This window comes from Malus sylvestris, chromosome 7, assembly GCF_916048215.2.
Source record: "Malus sylvestris chromosome 7, drMalSylv7.2, whole genome shotgun sequence".
NCBI classification, from domain to species: Eukaryota; Viridiplantae; Streptophyta; class Magnoliopsida; order Rosales; family Rosaceae; genus Malus; species Malus sylvestris.
This window is the reverse complement of record NC_062266.1, coordinates 30,599,376-30,621,303: the sequence shown is the minus strand read 5'-3', so window position 1 is coordinate 30,621,303 and position 21,928 is coordinate 30,599,376. Positions and strand designations below refer to the sequence as shown.

At 36.4% G+C, this 21,928-nt stretch overlaps 2 protein-coding genes across 3 annotated transcripts; both read left to right on the top strand.

Annotated features, from left to right (window-relative positions):
• The first annotated feature begins 383 nt into the window (after window positions 1–383).
• Window positions 384–1,459, top strand: LOC126629047 (uncharacterized). Its single transcript, XM_050298945.1, has 2 exons — window positions 384–775; window positions 891–1,459. The coding sequence occupies exons 1-2, from the start codon at window positions 457–459 to the stop codon at window positions 908–910; spliced, it is 339 nt and encodes a 112-aa protein (XP_050154902.1). The 5' UTR covers window positions 384–456; the 3' UTR covers window positions 911–1,459.
• A 3,358-nt stretch (window positions 1,460–4,817) lies between these two features.
• Window positions 4,818–11,264, top strand: LOC126629044 (uncharacterized). 2 transcript variants are annotated; one of them, XM_050298942.1, is made up of 3 exons: window positions 4,818–4,988; window positions 5,289–5,453; window positions 11,031–11,264. In XM_050298942.1, exons 1-3 carry the CDS (start codon window positions 4,832–4,834, stop codon window positions 11,048–11,050), a joined length of 342 nt encoding a protein of 113 aa, XP_050154899.1. In that variant the 5' UTR covers window positions 4,818–4,831; the 3' UTR covers window positions 11,051–11,264. The 2 variants fall into 2 exon arrangements, with proteins under 2 accessions (XP_050154899.1, XP_050154898.1); XM_050298941.1 differs by lacking the exons at window positions 4,818–4,988; window positions 5,289–5,453 and adding an exon at window positions 10,553–10,918.
• The last annotated feature ends 10,664 nt before the right edge of the window (window positions 11,265–21,928 follow it).

Here is a 21,928-nt window from a genome sequence, read left to right as displayed (position 1 = left end):
GATACAGTGATTAAATATTCAAATATCGACAATATAACAATTAATTTCAACATTTGAGATTTAAAAACGATCATTACGTTGTCATAATATTAACCCAAAAAGTTTTATTGGGTCATTTCGTCGAACACCTAGTAGGCACTTGTCAATTCTTGCCATGGGCAGCCTAGGTGATAGGCGATTGGCCACTGCCACGATTAATTCTTATACGTTTAAAAAATAATAAACGGTGCCTAGACTTACCTAGGCACCCACCTAGATCGCAACTTTCACATAGGCGGGAAATAGATAACTTCCTTTTTACATTTTATTTTTTCAATAAGTTGTAAGAAACTTGTTGGATAATTGAATGAACTCTTTATGACCCCATCTATAAAAAGGGGTAGTCTCCACTGCTAAAATGCACAGGAGCAACAAAGAAGGAACTCAAACAATAAAGGAAAAATATCAGGGAAAATCATGAGGGCAGCAGGCTCATTGGCCGTGATCATATGCTTGTTATGGTGTGGTGTTTGGGAGGTCGTTCCGATGGCGAAGGCGGACACGTCGCCGAGCCAGTGTAAGCAGGAGGTGGGCCGTCTCCGTGATGAATGCAGGAGCGCTATACTTCCAGGACGTAATCCTTCTGCGCTCTGCTGCCAAATTGTTAGGACTGCTCATGTTGAGTGTGTGTGCCCTTATGTCACCCCCAAGGTGGCCAATTTGATCCCCGTCGGACGTACAATTAAGCAGATTGAAGGTTGTGGAAGAAGTGTCCCTCGTAACTTCAAGTGTGGGAGTGAGTTCTCTCCACGTCTAAACTCTATATCTGATCCATATTAACTAATTAATTTAAATTATATTAAGTATTTTATTTGCTTAGTAAATCTTTCTCCTTTTTTTTTCTTTTGCAGGCATCACCACCCCGCCATGAGCATCAATCCCACAAGAATAAGTATACTTAAAGAATAAAACGTCCCTTTTTATTAGCTAGCTTTCTTGCTAGCTAAATGATGAATTAATTTACATGCAATTTAAATTATGAAGGGATGTACGTACCCATGTTTATGTAATAAAGAGTGACACTAAATGAGACAGATGTGTATTACTTTTAAAAGTCGTTTGATAATTATTTTGTTTTAGGTTTTAATTTTAAAAAAAAAACTGAATTTTTGTTTAGTAACTACTTTCAGTTTTCTAAAAAATGAAAACCGAAAACCAAAAGTAAAAACTCAAAGAAGAGGTTTTTAGTTTTCATTTTTTTTTTAAATTGAAAATAGTTACCATACAATATTTCTATTTTCAAAAAACTAAAAAACAAAATTATCAAACGGCCCCATAAATAAGTCAAATTCTATTGATCCGGAGGGGACACCACTTTGTTTTCTGTGTCTACCATTTTCTATTTCCATTTCCATTTTCTCATTTGTACGACTGTTCCTAAATACAATTGAAAACCTTAATAGACTTGTGGTTTGAACTTTGATACGAGTATATACAGAACAACATGACAAAAGGAAATTTCCTTTGAACTCAATAGTTTTATCTCTACACCCAATATTTTTGGTATATTTTTATATTCCAATTATGTCTTAAAAGAATTGGGTGTAAAGAGAAAATTGTTAAATTACCTACCACCGAACCCAACCTAATCGGATAAGAAAAATGGAATTGGCCTCCGCCTATTCCTCATCCACGGGATATCTGAGTTTGCAGTTTGAGATGCACATTAAATTTGAAGACAAAATTTTGAAAACTAAAGAACATAGAAGTTGATGAATGATTTATTACTTAAGTGTTAATAAATGTACTCATTTATATTGATAACACATTATTTAGTATGCAAATTTTGTCTCTCTAACATTACCCCTGAGACAAACTGATTTGCATCAAATGTGGTGGGATTTTTTTCTTCCACGTTTGTATTTCTAATTGTTCCATATTACTATTTTATCCCTATTTAATTGGGTAATTGTTAATTAATTTCTTAAGACCTTTGAGTTACCTTAGGGTGTTGAAATCATTTTATTTAAGGAAAACTAATGAAAAAGGGCTTGAAAACTTTGAGTTTTAATGATAAGGACAAAATAAAGGGTAAAGTGAATAGTACCAGGATTGAATTTTTAGTGTAAAAATGTGGTTTTTCGTTAAAGTGAACAGTACCGGGTACTTTTCATTAAAATTCCCTTTTATTTAAGCTATTGGCTAGCTCTTAATCATCTTTCAATCTTTAATCAATTAACATTTTCAATTGTGTCCCTATCTCTAGTGAATTCCAAAAATTGTTGTTCCTTGAAATTTACGCTTGTAACCCTTATACCCTCGTGATTTATCCTAGACAAATTGTCGAGCTACAAAATAAGTGTATTCATAGTTTGATTATTTTTTAAAGCTTCAATGTCAAAATGGTCCTTGTGTTTTAGTCCAACGATCAATTTAGGTACTGTGTTTTCAATATGGTCAAATTGGTCTATGTGTTTACATCAGTTAGCCAATTTAAGACAATCTGTTACAAGATACTTAAAATTGACATGACCTAAATCGCATAGTACTCAAGTAAATTGATCAAAGCGTCAATTTCTAAAGATAAGCATCGTATATGTTTAGTGGATGTACGTGAAATCATGTTTTTGTCCTCTATCATGCTTGGCACATGTCAATTTTAACGAATTGTCTTGTATTGACCAACGAATATAAACCCATGACCAATTTGACCAAATTGAAAATATAAAAATTAAATTGACATTTAAGCCATTTTTTAATAAATAATTTCCTTAGGCGGCCATCTAAAGTCAATAGCAAGTCAAGTCTCACCAGGTTGACTTTGTAGAGGAACCCATGTGAATATTAAAGAGCCTTCAATTTTTTAGCCCATTACACGTCAATTTTGTCAACAACGTGTCAATTTTCATTTGGAGTCTATGACCCATTAATTTTGTATACAACACGTCACATTACTAATTCTCTTTATCCACATTGCTTGTTTGGAGGTGGATTCTCTACTCTCTCATTTCCATACTCTTCTCATCTCTTTCTGTTTATATGGTTACAGTTAAGTCACGTCAATATTTTATATAGATTTTTTTATAAAAAGAATTAAACAACAAGTAATAGGAATATAAAATGTTGACGTGGCTTAACCGTGACCACACAAAACAGGAGGGGATGGGAAGAATATAGAAATGTGAGGGCAGACAATCCACCTCCTACTTGTTTTTTCTCCTATATTTTCTGATTTACCTAAGTAATGATGCCCGATTGAAAAAAAGATTTCAATGCGTCAATCACACGACTTAGTACACAAAATGTAATACAATCAGTTAAATTGTTTTTTCTTCAAATTTTGAACTAATTGTTTTATAGAAAACTTCATTTTAATCCTTAAAAAAGATGATTTTTAGATTATAACCATATGTAAGATTAAAATCCAATTTTAGTCCCTAGCACATTTAGTCATATCATTTATTAGTTGTATTTTGATGTTTTATTTTATCCTTTTATTTTTATTTTAATGTATTAATTACATTTAAATTTAATTTTTATTTCATTCATCATAATATATTTTAATGTCTACATTTGGGCAACTAATTTTTTTATAATATATATTCCGATAACAATTTTGTATGTTCTTTATTTAGGTACATTAATACATTTGAATATTTTGGTATATCCATCAATACAAACATGTAGTTACATTGATTCAATATAATGCATTTCGATCAATATAATGTATTTTGTTACGTACACTTTGGTACACACATTTGAGTATTGACTTTTAGGTACATTAATTCAATTATTATATTTCGGTAAATACATTTAGGTACATACATTTTGGTATTGATATTTAGGTACATACATTTTTGGTATTGACATTTAGGTACATACATTTCGGTATTGACATTTAGGTACATTAATTCAATATAATACATTTCGGTACATACATTTAGGTTCATTATAATATATTTCGGTACAATCATGTAGGTACAAATATTTCGGTACAAAAAAGTTAATTTTATATATTTTGGCACAATCATTTCTGAACACTTATGTATTTATATATTTTTGTATCACAATTTTTTTTTAATATTTTCTCATTTACATTCATTTCTAATTAAAAAAAAACTAAATATGTGCATATTAATAAAATTAAAATTTAATATGGAGAGATTAAATAAAAATACACATTAAATAACAAAAATTGAATGTAAATTTTGATAAAAGTACACTCAAGGGATTAAATTGAATATTTAATCTAGCATCAAGTTTTTTTTAAATTTTAACTTTTTACAAGGATTAATGTTCAAAAACCCCATTGTTTTATTACATTTAATGTACTGGATCATGCTTCGACCCACTGAAGAATTTCTCCACGACTAAAAGAGCAACAACAAGTCATCTAATACAGCAATTCAATACACTCCATTCTGAAGTTCTCATTGACGTGTGCCATTACAAAAAGCCGGCCGAAAGATTTTTGGAAAACTAGCTAGCTAAAATATCGACTTACAGTGAATAAATATTCACAAACATATATAGTGTTCAAATCTCAAAAATATCACGATCAATTTCAACAATTAAGATTTTAAAAATAATTTTTTTCCAAGATTTTTGGTTGGTACCTAACTCATACATCTGTGGAAAATATACTAGACTTTTTAGCCCCTATCGAAAATAAAGCAAAAGAGTAATTTTAAGATACTCCGTCACTTACACAGACGCAAGTGGGTGATCTTATGACCCTTTATGTACATAGCATTATTGATCATCTATAAAAGGAGTAGTCTCTACTGCTAAAATGCAACAGGAGCAACAAAAAAGGAATTCAAACGACAAAGGAAAAATATCAGGGAAAATCATGAGGGCAGGAGGTTCATTGGCCGTGATCATATGCTTGTTATGGTGTGGTGTTTGGGAGGTGGTTCCGATCGCGAAGTCAGACACAACTCCGAGCCAGTGTAAGGAGGAGGTGGACCGTATGCGTCAAAATTGCCGGACAGCGCTACTTCCAGGACGTAATCCTAACTACGACCCATTTAGATACTAGCTTGTGATTAAAACGAAAATTAACAACCAAACACAAATTCGTAAAAATTGAAAAGAATAAACATGCAAATAGTACTTCTAACTCATGGCTCCTCGTTAATTTTAAACAACAAAAACCACTACTTCAAGTCAAACTTTTTTATCATTTGGCCATATAAATTTATACTTTTATGAAAAGAAATTTAAAAAAAATTGGAAAGTCACAACTCCGAGCCAGTGTAAGGAGGAGGTGGACCATATGCGTCAAAATTGCCGGACGCTACTTCCAGGACGTAATCCTTCTGCTTACTGCTGCCAAATTGTTAGGGCTGCTCATGTTGAGTGTATCTGCCCTCATGTCACCCCCAAGCTGGCCAATATTATCCCTCAAAGACGTACAATTATGCAGATTAAAGCTTGTGGAAGAAGTGTCCCTCGCAACTTCAAGTGTGGGAGTGAGTTCTCTCCACATTAATACCTATCTGATCCATATTTGCTAGTTAATTTAAACTACATTAATTCTTTTATGTGCTTATCCTTTGCTTTCATTTGCAGGCATCACCACCCAGGAGTAGCATCAATCCCACAAAATAATTATATTTAAAGAATAAAACGTCTCTTTTTATTAGCTAGCTTTCTTCCTAGCTAAATGATGAATTAATTTACATGTAATTTAGATTCTGAAGGGAATAGGCGAGTTTTACGGGCGAGAATAAGGGAAGAACTCAGAAACTGTAATAATCCAAAAAAAAAAAAAAATCTCTCTACACAATTTTTTTAAAGACGAATTGGAGTGTAAAATATACCAAAAAAATATTGGGTGTGGAGATTATTAAAAAGAATGAATATTAAAGCGGTATATTGAACCGCTATGTAAAGTGATGGTCTGAATACTTCTCGTATATTGCATTGCCAAAGTAAGAGTATAATATATACACAACTAAAGTCAACTAATTATCTCTACAAGAATGCTTAGGAAATCGCATCCCTCTTTTAATGGGATTTCACATCAATTACATTAGGTAAACATATTATCCGGTATATTACACGATCCTTTCTCAATAGAGATAAAATTATTGGGTTAGAATAAAATTTTTCTTTTGTTCTATATATACTCGTATCAAAGTTCCAACCACAAGTTTATTAAGGTTTTCAATTGTATTTAGGGATAACAAGGTTGCAAAGTCCATCACAATATAAGAGCCCTCTCGAATTTCAGTCCAGATAACAATCCTTGAAATCTATTCATACAAAATGAGAACAAGAAAATGGAAACAGAAAATGATAAGACACAAAAAACTAAAGTGGTTGTCCTCTCCGGATCAACATAATTTGATTTAGTTAGCAAAAATGTTATTTTTATTATCTACTTGTATCATTTCTCTAATAGAGATGAAATCCACATGTACTGACAGACTCCACTTCTATTAGATAGATGTTGCAAATGATGATACAACTAAGTGGTAAGTATAACATTACTCTTTAGTGAGGTTGTTTGATAATATTTCGTTTTTAATTTTTAAATTTTAAATTTTAGTTTTTTTTATTTAAAAAAAAAAACCGAATTCCATCATAGACAAGGTATCCAATTACACCATGGTTCATGAGCTGTTGATATGTAGAATTTCATAAAAATCAAGAAACAACCAACCTGAAGAGAAAGGAACAGTGGTCGCTGTGTCATGGGAGCCACCATTGGTGTCTAGGTATCGCCGGAATTCGAAAAGAGGGAAGGTGGGAGAACGATAAAAAGTAAAGGGAAGGGGGAGGAGAAGAACGATAAAAGGTGGAGGGGTATTGTGGGCTTCGACGATATTGAAGAAGTCCGACCAGAGCTTGGATTGGATTCATAGGAGCCGATGGAGGGGTTGTAATGTTACTGCCCGTAGCTGGGTTTTGGATTTTGGTTTTTATTTAATTTAAGGGCAAATTTGTATGGCAGACAAAATTTTAAAATTGGGTTTTTTTTTTTATTTTTTTTTTATCATAACTGAAATTTCCATTACTGTTAAAATTGGGTTTAGAGATAAGATTGTTAGATCAAGGTTTTTTTTTTTTTTTTTTTTTTTTTTTTGAGCAAGTATGATATTCATTAAGCAACATAGAATATGTACATACTGCTCAATGCGCCTCGATAAAAACATTGCCGGGGCTTTTAACCCGGTTTAAGAAAAAGAGCATCCCGCACAAACAGTAAACCTATCCTCACATAAACAATAGAACAACTAAAATTACAAACCCACCTCGACTAAAATGTCATGTATCAAATCCGGAGGCTCCTCAAACCACACAAACTCCAGAGGGCTACTAAGGCCCATCCGAGCAAGTCGATGCGCCGCCTCATTTCCTTCTCGCTAAACATGACTGACCCTCTCGTTTGGCATTCCTGCAAAAAAGCACCTCAAATCGTTGACTATAGACCCAAAGGGGGAAGAATCATCCCTTTGTCCCTCCATAGCAGCCATCACCAAGCTAGCATCGCTTTCAAAAGTAATTTGACATTCCTCCGGCCAACAATGTTGTACCAGCAGCATCGCCTGACGTGCAGCCATGAACTCCGTGTGGATTGCAGAGGCTGGTCTCACAAAAAGACCTGTAGCAGTTACCGTGAAATACCCCAAATGGTTTTGTATCACCATCCGAATCCCCCCCCCCAAGGACCCGACTTCGATAAGATTATACATAGAAAAACACTTTAAACTCAATAATTTCGAAATACGTAAAAACTAATCATTTTGTATCAAAAGAAGGAAACCAAAAAAATTGGGCTTATAAGTTGATAGATAATGAGTTTTGTTTTCCTTCTTTCTGAACTTTTAAAGTGTTTTTTTATATAAATTGTGAGGTGTTTGTTCTTATTTACTAACCCAATCAATATGGGATTAAAAAAATATTGATCTTTTCGAGTCTTTAATTGATATGTATAAGCAATTAATAAGCACTAAATTAAACCTATTGCTGACACGTCGTATGATTTGCAAATTGGTCTATCCATTACTCTTTGTTGAATGTTCAACTTGAATTGGAATGGATGTTTAAAACCACGACCCATTTAGATACTAGCTAGTGATTAAAATGAAAAGACTTTTTAGCCAAAATGGTCCATGAGATTTGCATAACACATCACTTTGGTTCCTGAGATTGAAAATCAATAGAAATGGTCTCTGAGATTGTCCACCATCTATTATTTTGGTCCTTCCGTTAAAAACTCTGTTAAGTGTCCTGGAGCTTTTGGCCAAAAGTTATGGAAATTTTCAAAGCATCATACCTCAATCGTTTCTTAACCAAATTTGACCCATAATATATCAAAATGAAGATAAAAAAAGTGTAGAACAAGATTATACCTATTTGGAAGCCCAATGGTTGACGAAGATGGCCAGAAAATTGCCTGAAAGGTGACTGATCCGCGGGAAAATTGGAAAACTCGCCATAAACTGGGTAAACTTTAAACGTTCATAACTTCTTCAATACTCAACGAAATCAAGTGACTCAAAAAAATAAAATCATACTTCTCAACGAGACAAAAAGAATGGTACATTACTCACCGGCTAACTCGCCATGGTTTAGCTGAAAAAAGGCTCAAAAGGAGCTATCTTGGCCTCGAGTTAGCCACTTTCGACCCGTTTACCGGCCAAATCACAACTAATTAGCCATCGAAAAAGGCATCATTCTCTTCATCTTGTTGAGAAGTATGATTTTCGTTTTTGAATCACTCAATTTCGTTAAGTATTGAAGAAGTTATGAACGTTTAAAGTTTACCCAGTGATGAAGGAGATCGAGCACCATCAATCGTCAGTGAAGGAAGGTGAAATTGGCGAGCGAAGAGGGAGGAAGCCCAGCGGTAAGGCTTGAAAACAGGAGCAAGTAGGTTTCATTATTATTTTTAATTATTTTATTAATAAAAATCATTGAGTAAAATCGTAAATATCCACCTTAGCTGACATGATATTTTTTTAACTGATGTGGATGTTCATCTCAATTGCCACATAAGATGGTATAAAATTATGATATATTTAGATGGTAAGAATAGTATTACTCTTATATGTTTGTTCCCAATGTTTTCAATATGTTCTAGTACTTTATAATTTATATGTCAATTTATTTTACAATTTATGTATTAGAGTACAATTATATATTTGTCTACGTAGAAGTCATTTATTTATATGTTATATAATAAATTTAGTTAAAATTTAAAAAATCGCTAAGGCTCCCGCCTAGTCTCCCTAAGCGCTAAGCTCCTACTCACCGTCCAACTAACGCTTAGCGCATTTTAGAGCCTTAATATATATTTCACGTAAAATTGATGTGTTAAGACAAAAGACATTGTGGATTTGTAATTAGTGATTGCCGTGAAATTTTCCATTTTATTGGGGTTTGAAATTTTCCATTTTATTAGGGTTTGAATAACATTGCAAAAATTCTACAACGAGGTGAACACGTTACATTTTTATTACAGGCGGTGACATTTCTTCGTCTAGATTCCTAATCCCTCCGCCGCCCCCCCCCCCCCCCCCCCCCCCCAACTCAAGAATTTGTAAAACCATTTAGGCCGGCTAGATGAAGTCAATGGCAAGTCTCTCCAGGTTAACTTCATAGGACCCATGACATGCATGAATATTAAGAAGGCAAATTGTCTGCCCTCCTGTTATGGTGCACTTTCCATCCCCTCCTATTTGTGCGGTCACGGTTAAGCCATGTCAACATTTTATATTTTTGTTGCTTTTTGTCTTATTATCTCTATAAAAATAATCAATATAAAATATTGACGTGGCTTAACTATGACCGCACAAATAAAAAGGAATGTGAAGGGTACCATAATGCCTCCGAATATTAAAAGCCTTCAATTTTTTAGGCCATTGCACGTCAATTTTGTGTACGATGCGTCAATTTTAATTTGGAGCCTATTACCCGTCAATTTTTCCTATAGCATGTGACATTACTAATTTCCTTTTTCCACATTGCTGAATGTGCTACTAAGAGAGGAACAAGAAGTCATCTCGCACATTTTCTCTTCCACATGAATACAGCAATTGAACAGATCATAGTCTTGCGTACACTCATTGCCGGCCAAAAGATTTATGGAACACTGGTTAGCGAAAATGATTAGAAATTAAGTTTTGATTAATATAAAATATTGCCGATACAGTGATTAAATATTCAAATATCGAAAATATAACGATTAATTTCAACATTTGAGATTTAAAAACGATCATTACGGTGTCAGAATATTAACCCAAAAAGTTTTATTGGGTCATTTCATCGAACATCTAGTAGGCACTTGTTAATTCTTGTCATGGGCAGCCTAGGTGATAGGCGATTCGCCACTGCCACGATTAATTCTTAGACGTTTAAAAAATAATAAAGGGTGCCTAGACTTACCTAGGCACCCACCTAGATCGCAACTTTCACATAGGCAGGAAATAGATAACTTCCATTTTACATTTTATTTTTTTAATAAGTTGTAAGAAATTTGTTGGATAATTGAATGAACTCTTTATGACCCCATCTATAAAAAGGGGTAGTCTCCACTGCTAAAATGCACACGAGCAACAAAGAAGGAACTCAAACAATAAAGGAAAAATATCAGGGAAAATCATGAGGGCAGCAGGCTCATTCTCAGTGGCCGTGATCATATGCTTGTTATGGTGTGGTGTTTGGGAGGTCGTTCCGATGGCGAAGGCGGACACGTCGCCGAGCCAGTGTAAGCAGGAGGTGGGCCGTCTCCGTGATGAATGCAGGAGCGCTATACTTCCAGGACGTAATCCTTCTGCGCTCTGCTGCCAAATTGTTAGGGCTGCTCATGTTGAGTGTGTCTGCCCTTATGTCACCCCTAAGGTGGCCAATTTGATCCCCGTCGAACGTACAATTAAGCAGATTGAAGGTTGTGGAAGAAGTGTCCCTCGCAACTTCAAGTGTGGGAGTGAGTTCTATCCACATCTAATCTCTATCTGATCCATATTAGATAATTAATTTAAACTACATTAATTATTTTATGTGCTTAATAAATCTTTCTCCTTTGTTTTCATTTGCAGGCATCACCACCCCGCCATGAGCGTCAATCCCACAAGAACAAGTATTCTTAAAGAATAAAACGTCCCTTTTGTATTCTTAAAGAATAAAACGTCCCTTTTTATTAGCTAGCTTTCTTGCTAGCTAAATGATGAATTAATTTACATGCAATTTAAATTATGAAGGGATGTAACGTGCCCATGTTTATGTAATAGAGAGTGGGACGGAATGTATTACTTTTAAAAGTCGTTTGATAATTATTTTGTTTTAGGTTTTAATTAGTTTTAAAAAAAAATTGAATTCTTATTTAGTAACTATTTTCAGTTTTCTAGAAAAATGAAAACTGAAAACGAAAAGTATGGTTTTTAATTTTCATTTTTAAAAAAAAAAAAATTGAAAGTAGTTACCATAAGAGATTTCAATTTTCAAAAAACTAAAAAACGAAATTACCAAACGTCAAATTCTATTGATCTAGAGGGGACACCACTTTATTTCTGTGTCTTACCATTTTCTATTTCCATTTCCATTTTCTCATTTGTACGACTGTTCCTAAATACAATTGAAAGCCTTAATAGACTTGTGGTTTGAAATTTGATACGAGTATATACAAAACTACAGAACAAAAGGAAATTTCCTTTGAACTCAATAGTTTTATCTCTACCCCCAATATTTTTGGTATATTTTTATCAATGTTCTGAAAAACGCCCTAGGCGGCCGCTTAGGCGCTGGGCGCTTAGCAACCGAGGCGTTTTTGGGCAAATCGCGCGGAAAAATCTGGTTGGGCCTAGGCTGGTTGGGCGGGCTGGGCGGCTAGGCTGGCTAGGCGGTCCTAGGCGGTCCTAGGAGTTTTTTTTTAATTTATTTTTTATTAATTGCGTGCTTTTTTCTTTTTGGGTTTCATGGTGGTATACTTATAGAAATGGTGTATCTAATTTGCAAATGATGGATTTACTACAAGTTCATCCAATACTTATGGAAATAGTGTACCTAATTTGCATTTTATCATTATTTTATTATCCATACAAGTATAGTTTTTTTTAGGTGTCAATATGCACTTATTTACAAGATATACAAGAAATTTACCTAAATCCGCCTAGGCGCTAACCCGTCACCCGACTAACGCCTAGCGTTTTTTAGAACCTTGATTTTTATATTCCAATTATGTCTTAAAAGAATTGGATGTAAAGAGAAAATTGTTAAATTACCTACCACCCAACCCAACCCAATCGGATAAGAAAAATGGATTATCACAGTTTATGCGTTCTTCTTCCCCGTCAAGCTCACCTCCTCCCAATCTGACCTTTTGCTGAATGCAAATAGCTGCAAACAATTTCTTACAGGAAGAACAGGCCATGGGATCCATCATAGGCATGGTATCCAATTACACCATGTTCCATGGGCTGTTGATATGTAGAATTTCTTGAAAACCAAGAAACAATCCAACCTGAAGAAGGATGAAGAGAAAGAAGGAGCGGTCACTGCGTCGTGAGAGCCATCATTGGCGTCTGGGTGGGTCGCCGGAAATCAAAAAGAGGGATGGTAGGAGAACGATAAAAAGTAACGAGAAGAGGGAGGAGGAGAATGTTAAAACGGAGTGGAGGAGGATTGTGGCCTTCGACGATGTTGCAGAAGTCTCGCCGCAGCAAATGGAGGGTTTGTGATGTTACTGCCGGTAGCTGGGTTTTGGATTTTGGTTTTTTTTTATAGAAAACTAATGAAAATTATTTGAAAATTTTGAGTTTTAATGATAAGGACAAAATAAAAGGTAAAGTGAATAGTATCAGGTTTGACTTTTTAGTGTTAAAATGTGGTTTTTCGTTAAAATGAACAGTACTACGGGCTTTTCGTTAAAACTTCCTCTTTTTTTTCTTATTTAATTTAGAGTGGTGATGTTTTATTTATCCACCCACCTTTTAATAAAAAATTTAATACCAAATTTACTCTTTTGTAAAATGACATCTAAGACCAAAGAAAAGAAAAACCCCTACTCTCTAGGTTGACATGTTCGTTCTTTCCTATCTTCTAGAACAACCCACCTCTCTAAATCTTAAAAAAATAAAGTCCCCATTACCTTTGGCTATTTTAATTTGATTTGTTTGTTTTTGTTGTCAGTACCAGCAAACAGCCTTGAAAACTAGGATAAAAACTTGTCTGTCCACAATCCACATACCAATTGTTGTGGGAGGCGCATATGGAGTGGAACACAGTGTTCTCGGGGCGGGTGGTGTGCTGGAGGATGGAAAAGACACTGGGAATTGTGTAAAATGTATTGTATAGATGCGATCCTCGTTGTGCATCTTGATCAATTGAATCTTGTCTTTATAGATTTTGTTTTACTCAATAAAAATAAAAAGAAAAAAAATTCAATATAAAGGTTCTTTTAGGAATAATAGTTGGTGGGAAGATAACATTTCAAGTTTTTAACTTTTTGTGGTAGGTGTGATTACAATGTGGGTGGGGGAATAAGACATCGAGGTAAGTCTAGTAGCACTCTTAATTTAAGGGTAAAATTTTTAAGTTCAGCAAACAAAGATTGTGGATAAATATGAATTAACTCAAAGATTAGAATGCCCATGTAATTAGATAAAGATGAATTAGCCTCATAGCGAGATCAAATTTAAAATCCTAGTTAGAGTAAAACAGGTTGAAATTGGTTGGAGATGAAGTTTTTGCCCCTAAAGGATAAGGGGAATATTCAATGAGATGCCGAGCATGTGAAGTCTATTAGCACTCTGTCTCAGCAAGCTTGTTTATCATAGAGGCTTTATCTTTCATCTATAAATAGAGAAGGTTCTGCAACGGAAAAGGCCTATTCAACTCAACAAGCAACTCAAAACACTCTACATGAAAACTCTTGCTCTACGTGAAATCTCTCATATTTTCTGAGAAAAATACTAATTATCATAACCATCTCTCTAATACATCTTCAGTTCAAACAAGCGAACAACACTGTGTTGACACTCTTGGAGCTGTAGAACTAAGCAATTCAGGGACACATTCAATTCGGATCAATGAAAAAAGCTGCAAGTGGTTGGTCGATAATCTATCAAAGTCTCGGCAGACGAAGTGAGGTGTTCCCCGGTTACCCCTTGTTTGGCAATGCAAAAGCCAAATCAATTATTGAACTTTGCAGTTATTTAAAAACCTTGTCTTCCGGTTGTAATACCCAAGGTTGGTCTTGATGAGTTTCTTTCTCGGTCGTAATCACATCAATGTAGAAGTCAGTAGGGCATTCGACAGCACCACTACATCTATTCCACTATTTTGGCCGAGCTCGGTCCCAAGTTGGCATGCACGCATTCACAAGAAAGCCGTAATTAGTGCGCCACGTAGGCTTTTTAATTTCTAGGATCAACATGTACGTAATTCTCTGAGACTCACATTTGGAGCATTATTTTGATGATAATTAAAAATTAATTGATTAATATACGGATTTTTCTATTTTGTTGTAGAATTCAGCACCGAGCTGGATGGAATAAGATAAGGGTGCGCAGGCAGTTGCATTGCAGATATTCGAGAATAGTCTGTAGTTTCTCACCGCAACAATCACTCGAGTGCTTAGACGGGTGACCACTCGAGTGACGTTGTGAAAGTTGGATTTTTTGCTTGTTTGTTCAGGTTTGTTCTGAAGCTAACAATTAGCAGTGGCATGGAAATCTTGCATTGGCACTGGCATGGAAATCTTGCATTGACACTGGCATGGAAATCTTGTACTGGCACTGGAATTGGAATCTTACATGGCACTGGCATTGGAATCTTGCACTAGCATTGGCATTTGAAATCTTGCACTTGCATCAATGAAATTTGTATTGAAATTAGCATCGGAAGTTAGCATAACAGAGCTTGCATCCACATTGTCGGTTGGCAAACTCATGTCATGTACCGCCATGAGTTTGACGAGAAGTGTTGGAAAATATTAGTATTTATTTTTATTTTAATGTTTAGGTTTTGCTTATTAGTTTATGAATTGGGCCTAGCCCATCCGAGTTGAGGTTTCTTAGGTGTTCTCTATAAATATAGCTTGTAATTTAGTTTGAGAAATAAGTTAGTTAAGAAATAGCATCTTCGGTTCATGTAGCCTTCTTGGCAATTCCGTTTAATAAAGTTTTATATTTAGTTAGTTCGTTTGTTCGTTGCGTACTCTGATATTTAAATTAGCATCGATGAAATTTGTATTGAAATTAGCATTGGAATCTTGCATGGCACTGGCATTGGAATCTTGCACTAGCATTGGCATTTGAAATCTTGCACTTGCATCGATGAAATTTGTATTGAAATTAGCATCGGAAGTTAGCATAACAGAACTTGCATCCACATCGTCGGTTGGCAAACGCATGTCATGTACCGCCATGAGTTTGACCCGGGGGGTGTTGGAAAATATTAGTATTTATGTTTATTTTAATGTTTGGGTTTTGCTTATTAGTTTATGAATTGGACCTAGCCCATCCGAGTTGGGGTTTCTTAGGTGTTCTCTATAAATATAGCTTGTAATTTAGATTGAGAAATAAGTTAGTCAAGATGTAGCATATTCGATTCATGTAGCCTTCTTGGCAATTTTGTTTAATAAAATTTTATATTCAGTTAGTTCATTTGTTCGTTGCGTACTCTGATATTCAACTAAATCTCTCTACTTAGTATGTAATTGATGGCCCGTGAGAAATTGTTCTATCTGAACGTCACATTGCTACGTAGAGTTTACATAATCAACTTATATTATATTATATAACAAGTTTTTTATTTTTTAACGTTATATATTAAGAAGTATTCCTATCTCTATCCATTTATATACTTATCCACACTAATGACCGGAGCAATCTAGCGAAGATCACAAAAAGTGACCGTTTTCGCTACCTAGGATCTATCTTGCAAGAGAACGGAGAATTAGATGGAGATCTCAACCATAGAATACAAGCTGGATGGATGAAGTGTAAGAGTGCATCCGGCGTGTTGTGTGACCGTCGTAGGCCACTGAAGCTCAAGGGAAAATTTTATAGGACGGCAATAAGGCCAGCGATGTTGTATGGCACAGAATGTTGGGCGGTAAAGCATCAACACGTACACAAAATGGGTGTAGCGGAGATGAGGATGCTTCGTGGGATGTATGGGCACACGAGAAAGGATAAGATTGGGAATGAGGATATCCGAGGTTTGGACATGTGCAAAGAAGGCCTACTGACGCTCCGGTTCGAAAATGTGACTACGGGATAGAGGTTCAGGGCCGAAGGGGTAGAGGAAGACCTAGGAAAACTTTGGAAGAGACCCTAAGAAAAGACTTGATTTTGGATCTAACGGAGGACATGACACAAAACCGAGCGCAATGGCGTTCTAGGATTCATATAGCCGACCCCACTTAGTGGGAAAAGGCTTTGTTGTTGTTGTTGTTGTTGTTGTTGTTGTATATATTAAGAAGTATAAGTAACCCATATTATACTTTCGATCCTCTGCTCATTACTTATATATGGTGCTGAACATTGAGATACATGTCGTAGAATGGAATTTGACAGTGATGACGGCACAACAAAGGAACACGGCTTCAGAGGATAGTGAATTTTCGTTTGTGCATTGCAAAATATAACTGGCATCACGTATGGCCGTCGGACATATTTGGGCAGGGCTTGGGGGAGCAGCCCCAACGTGGTGCTTGCCTACACCGACATGGCTAATATTGTCCACACCCTGAACGTGAATTGTTAGCAAATTCTTTCTCATTGTTTTCCCCAGTTTTTGTAAATTAGGGCTTTATTATTCTTGGAATCCATTTAAGTCAATTTGATTTGTAGTTTTTTTGCAGCAATTTGTTTTATGGACAGTACAACAATTGGGGTCGAGGGTCAAATATAACCAGTCAAGCTCGCTACACCAGAAAGCTAAGCGATGCAGAGGCAAAACCTTCCATCAGCCTTGGCTATATTCAGGGTTCCAATTGGCTTCTTCCTCATCAAAGTTCTAGGTCTAGACACAGTAGTTTTGTTTGAAAATATATAGGAAATTATTTTTTACCTATTTAGGTGAAGTTAACAGAGCAAGCCCATGTATCAGTGTTCTTAAAGGTAGCGTTTGGTACGCAGACGGGACAGGACGGGACGAGAAGGAACGGGACCGGACGAAACAAAGATTCATGTCATGTTTGTTACTGGCAAGATGGAACAGAACGAAACTAGATTAAATGACTAACTTACCCTTGTTATCCATTTGAAGTCTATCGCTGCTTTCCATTGCTGCTTCACACTTGCATCTCCTGGCAAAGAAAAACACAATATAGTAACCAGAAAAATAAAAAATTAAGCTCCAATTTATTAAAACTACAAATAGGGTTGTGAAATGATCGAACCCTTTTCATCTGGGCTTGTTTCTTTTGGGGATGCAGTGGCAGTTGCCTGTGCGGCGAGGCTGAAAGGCCTCTGACGAAGAAGGGCGGAGGAAGTGGAAGTCTTTGTCTCCGGCTATGGCGGTAGAGAAAGGTGTGGGAAAACGGAGAGGAAAGAAGAAGAAAATGAAGGTGGAGGAATTGGGGCGAGCTTCAGGGTTTGCAAGGCCGTCCCACCCAAACCCATTGTTTAGCTATAGAGTGCGAAAACCTGCTTCAATGGGTGACACCGAGAGCAAGGGGACTAAATTTATTCCCAATTTATCAACTACGTTTCGGTCTGTTTCGCTGGTATTTCGGCGAATTAGTCTCCGACTCAACCCGGAAATCCCGAAATCGAGCTCGAATTCATCTGGGTTGCTGGGTAACGAAGCATTTGGGTTGCTGGGTTTGTGGTGGAGGAGGAGGCTACATGAGAGAGGGAGGGTAACGAAGCTACGGGAGAGGGAGGCTGAGGGAGAGAGATGGAGGGTAGACAATGGAATTTTTGTGTTCCACATACGTGGAACAACCCGTTCCAGGGGGAGGCGGGACGCAAAAACACCCAATTTCTGTCCCGTGGAACAGCGCGTTCCACACATTTTTGGCGTACCAAACGCGGGATGGAACGCCTTGTCCCGTCCCGTCCCACGTACCAAACGCACACAAAAGGCTTGCCCAGGGCTGCTTAGGCGCTAGGCGCCATGATTAATTCTTAGACATTTAAAAAATAATAAAGGATGCCTAGACTTACTTAGACATCCGTCTAGATCGCGACTCTCACATAGGAAGAAAATATATAACTTTCATTTTGAATTTTACTTTTTCAATAAGTTGTAAGAAACTTGTTGGATACTTGAATGAACACTCATTATATGTTTGTTTCCAATGTTTTCAATATGTTCTAGTACTTTATAATTTATATGTCAGTTTATTTTGCAATTTAATATATTAGAATACAATTATTTATATTTTTTAAGTATAAGTCATTTATTTATATGTTATATATTAAATTTAGTTAAAATTGAAAAAATATCCCAGACCCCCGCCTAGTCTCCCTAAGCGCTACGCTCCTACTCACCGTCCTACTAGCGCCTAGCGCATTTTAGAGCCTTAATATATATTAAGTTACAAACCAAAAGCAAAACATAGTTTATAAGCAAAAAAGTGCATGCAACCAAAATGAAGCTTAAGTAAGTTCATCCCCTTTCGCCCCTTTCGGCCCCTTCCCTTTGTTGATGAATGACCCGTTGCCGTTGATGGTGGACCCCTTCCTCTTGTTGATAATTGAACCCTCATTCCTCTTGGTGTAGATGCTCTTGAAATGGGTGGTCGTGGAGGTAGTGATGGGCGGCGTTGAACTTGAGGTGGTGGAGGAGGTGGCATTTCACTTTGTGTGGGATTCTCCTCACCTCCCAAATTAGGCAACTCTAAAACAATAAAAACAATAAAACACAAAATATATTTAGAAAGTGAATGTATAAATTATAAAACTATAAATAATGAATACTAAGAAAATAAAAACATGAAATCAAATACTTCACTTACCCTTCTCCAAGTCTTCAAGTTCCTTGTAGAACATGAGGTCATCGATTGTAGGCTCCTTGTAGAAGGACATTTCATTCCCCCTTGGCCAAATACTTGGACACTTCAAATACAAGTCTAAAACCGCCGCCGCCACCTTGTGCCTATTTGGAAGCTTGTACATTGGATTCAAGTCATGGATCCAATCTCTAAAGTCCTCTTGATCAACCACCCTAAAAGACATCTCTGCTTTTATTATCCACTTCACACATTTCATATCAAGTCTTTTTTTATTGAAAGTGTGAGCGATAACTTGACCCCCTATCACCCCTTGTGACAACAATGGTTGTTTCGAATAAACATAAACATAAACATAATCAAAAACATCAATTTCATTGATTCATTCACATAAACATAATCAAACACTGCAATTTCACTGATTCATTCACATAAACATAACCATAAACATAATCAAACACATAAACATGATCAAACATTGATTGCATGTCCTATTTCCACCATCCCCTATAATTTTATTCTACAAATTCGTGCACTCACCCATCCTAATCTTAATCTGAATGAATCCACAAATTCATGCACCCATCCTAATCTGAAACCCACAGTCCTCAAACCCTCATACATTTGACAAATACTCAGAAATCAAGTTAATCAACATGAAATTTGACCCTAAATCCTAAAGAACAAAAACCCAGTGAAAATCAGAAACCCTTACCTGGATTTTGGGACTCGATTGGTGTTAGATTCATGTCTTCATGTGTCTCTGAGTGTGGCCGGATGAGCACCATTGAAGTGGATGGAGGAGCGGCGTGACTCGATGGAGAAGCGGCAGGAGCAGCGTTCAAACTAGTTTTTCGAGAGAGTGAGAGTGAGCGGCTGAGAGAGAGTCTAAGGAAGTGAGAGGAATACAAAAGACCTAACTCACAATGGACGGTTGGATTATATCTTAACTAATCCAACGGTCCAAGTAATTTCTAATTATAAAGTAAAAAAAAAAAATATATATATATATATATATATAAAATATTCGGTTCGGTTCGAGATTACCGAACACTTTCAAAGATGTGGCCGAATCCCAAACTATAACATCCCACATCGCCCAGGGGAGTGATCCTTAAATGTATATCCCCATCCCTACCTAGCACGAGGTCTTTTGGGAGCTCACTAGCTTCGGGTTCCGTAGGAACTCCGAAGTTAAGAGAGAAGGAGGCCAGAGCACTCCCAAAATGGGCGACCCACTGGGAAGTTGCTCGTGAGTTCCCAGAAACAAAACCGTGAGGGCGTAGTCGGGGCCCAAAGCGGACAATATCGTGCTACGGTGGTGGAGCGCACCCGGGAAGTGGTCCGTCCCGGGCCGAGATGTGACAATTTGGTATCAGAGCCTAACCCTGGCCGCGTGTGTGCCGACGAGGACGTCGGGCCCCTAAGGGGGGTGGATTGTAACATCCCACATCGCCCAGGGGAGTGATCCTTAAATGTATATTCTCATCCCTACCTAGCACGAAGCATTTTGGGAGCTCACTAGCTTCGAGTTCCGTAGGAACTCCGAAGTTAAGTGAGAAGGAGGCCAGAGCACTCCCAAGATGGGTGACTCACTGGGAAGTTGCTTGTGAGTTCCCAGAAACAAAACCGTGAGGGCGTAGTCGGGGCCCAAAGCGGACAATATCGTAGTACGGTGGTGGAGCACGCCCGGGAAGTGGTCCGCCCCGGGCCGGGATGTGACACAAACCGAAACTTTCGGGATCGGTTCGGTTTTGGGTACTGAATTTTTCGGGAAATTTGGTTCAGGTATTTTTCGGTCAAATTTCAGGATGTTCGGGATTTTCGGGAAAAACTTCCACCCCTAGTTTGAATAGCATTGCAAAATTCTACAACGAGGTGAACACGTTCACATTTATATTATAAGCTCTGACATCAATGGCAAGTCTCTCCAGGTCAATTTCATAGAAGGACACATGACACGCTTGAATATTAAAACCCTTCAAATTTTTTAGCACACTGCACGCCAATTTTAATTTGGAGCCTATTACCCGTCAATTTTTTCTACAGCATGTGACATTCCTAATTTCCTTTTTCCACATTGCTGATTGCGCCGCTAAGAGAGGAACAAGAACTCAAGAAGTCATCTCGCACATTTTATCTTCCACGTGAATACATACAGCAATTGAACAGGTAATAGTCTTGCGTACACAATGCCGGCAGAAAGATTTTTGAAAAATGGTTAGCTAAAATGATTAGGAAGTGAATTTTAAATTGGTGAATTGATTAATATAAAATATCAACAACACAGTAATTAAATATTCAAATATCAACAACATAACAATTGAGATTTAAAAACTGATCATTTTCTCTAGATTCATGGCTGTTACCCAATGGCGGTGCCAGTATTTTCAAATAATGGGACCATAATACCAACCAAAAAAGCTTTATCGGGTCATTTCGTCCAACGCCTAATTATTTGTTGAGGCTTGTCAAGACTGGATGTAGGATAGTGTGGAGTAAATGTTGAAAACTGCAAAAGACTTGTCAACTAAAGAAAAACAAGAGAGAGAAAAGAAAAACAAATATGATAGAAGAAAATAGAGGAAGCAGAAGATGAGGTTGTAATTTAGTTTGTCTTCTATGTTTATAAAAGTCAAATACAATATACAAACAAATATACATGAAGTTTGTGAAGTTTGTGAAGTTGTTGGAATCAAAAGCAACCAATAGTCCCGTGCTGACTGTTGTTACTTAACTCATGCAGGATGAGGAAAATATACTACATTTAGTAAACTTTTCCAAAAATCATGCATTTTTAATAATAAAACAAGAGAGATTATATTCACACACCTCAAATTACTTCTCCCACACTCTTTTTAATTTTTAAATATTTTTCTATTGGTGTGTAGAAAATATTAAAAAATTTAAAAAGTGTGGAAGAAGTAATATGAGATGTGTGAATATAATTTCTCTAAAACAAAAGAGTCACAGTGGGTACTCAGACACAAGTGGGTGATTTATGACTCCATCTATAAAAAGGGGTTGTATCTA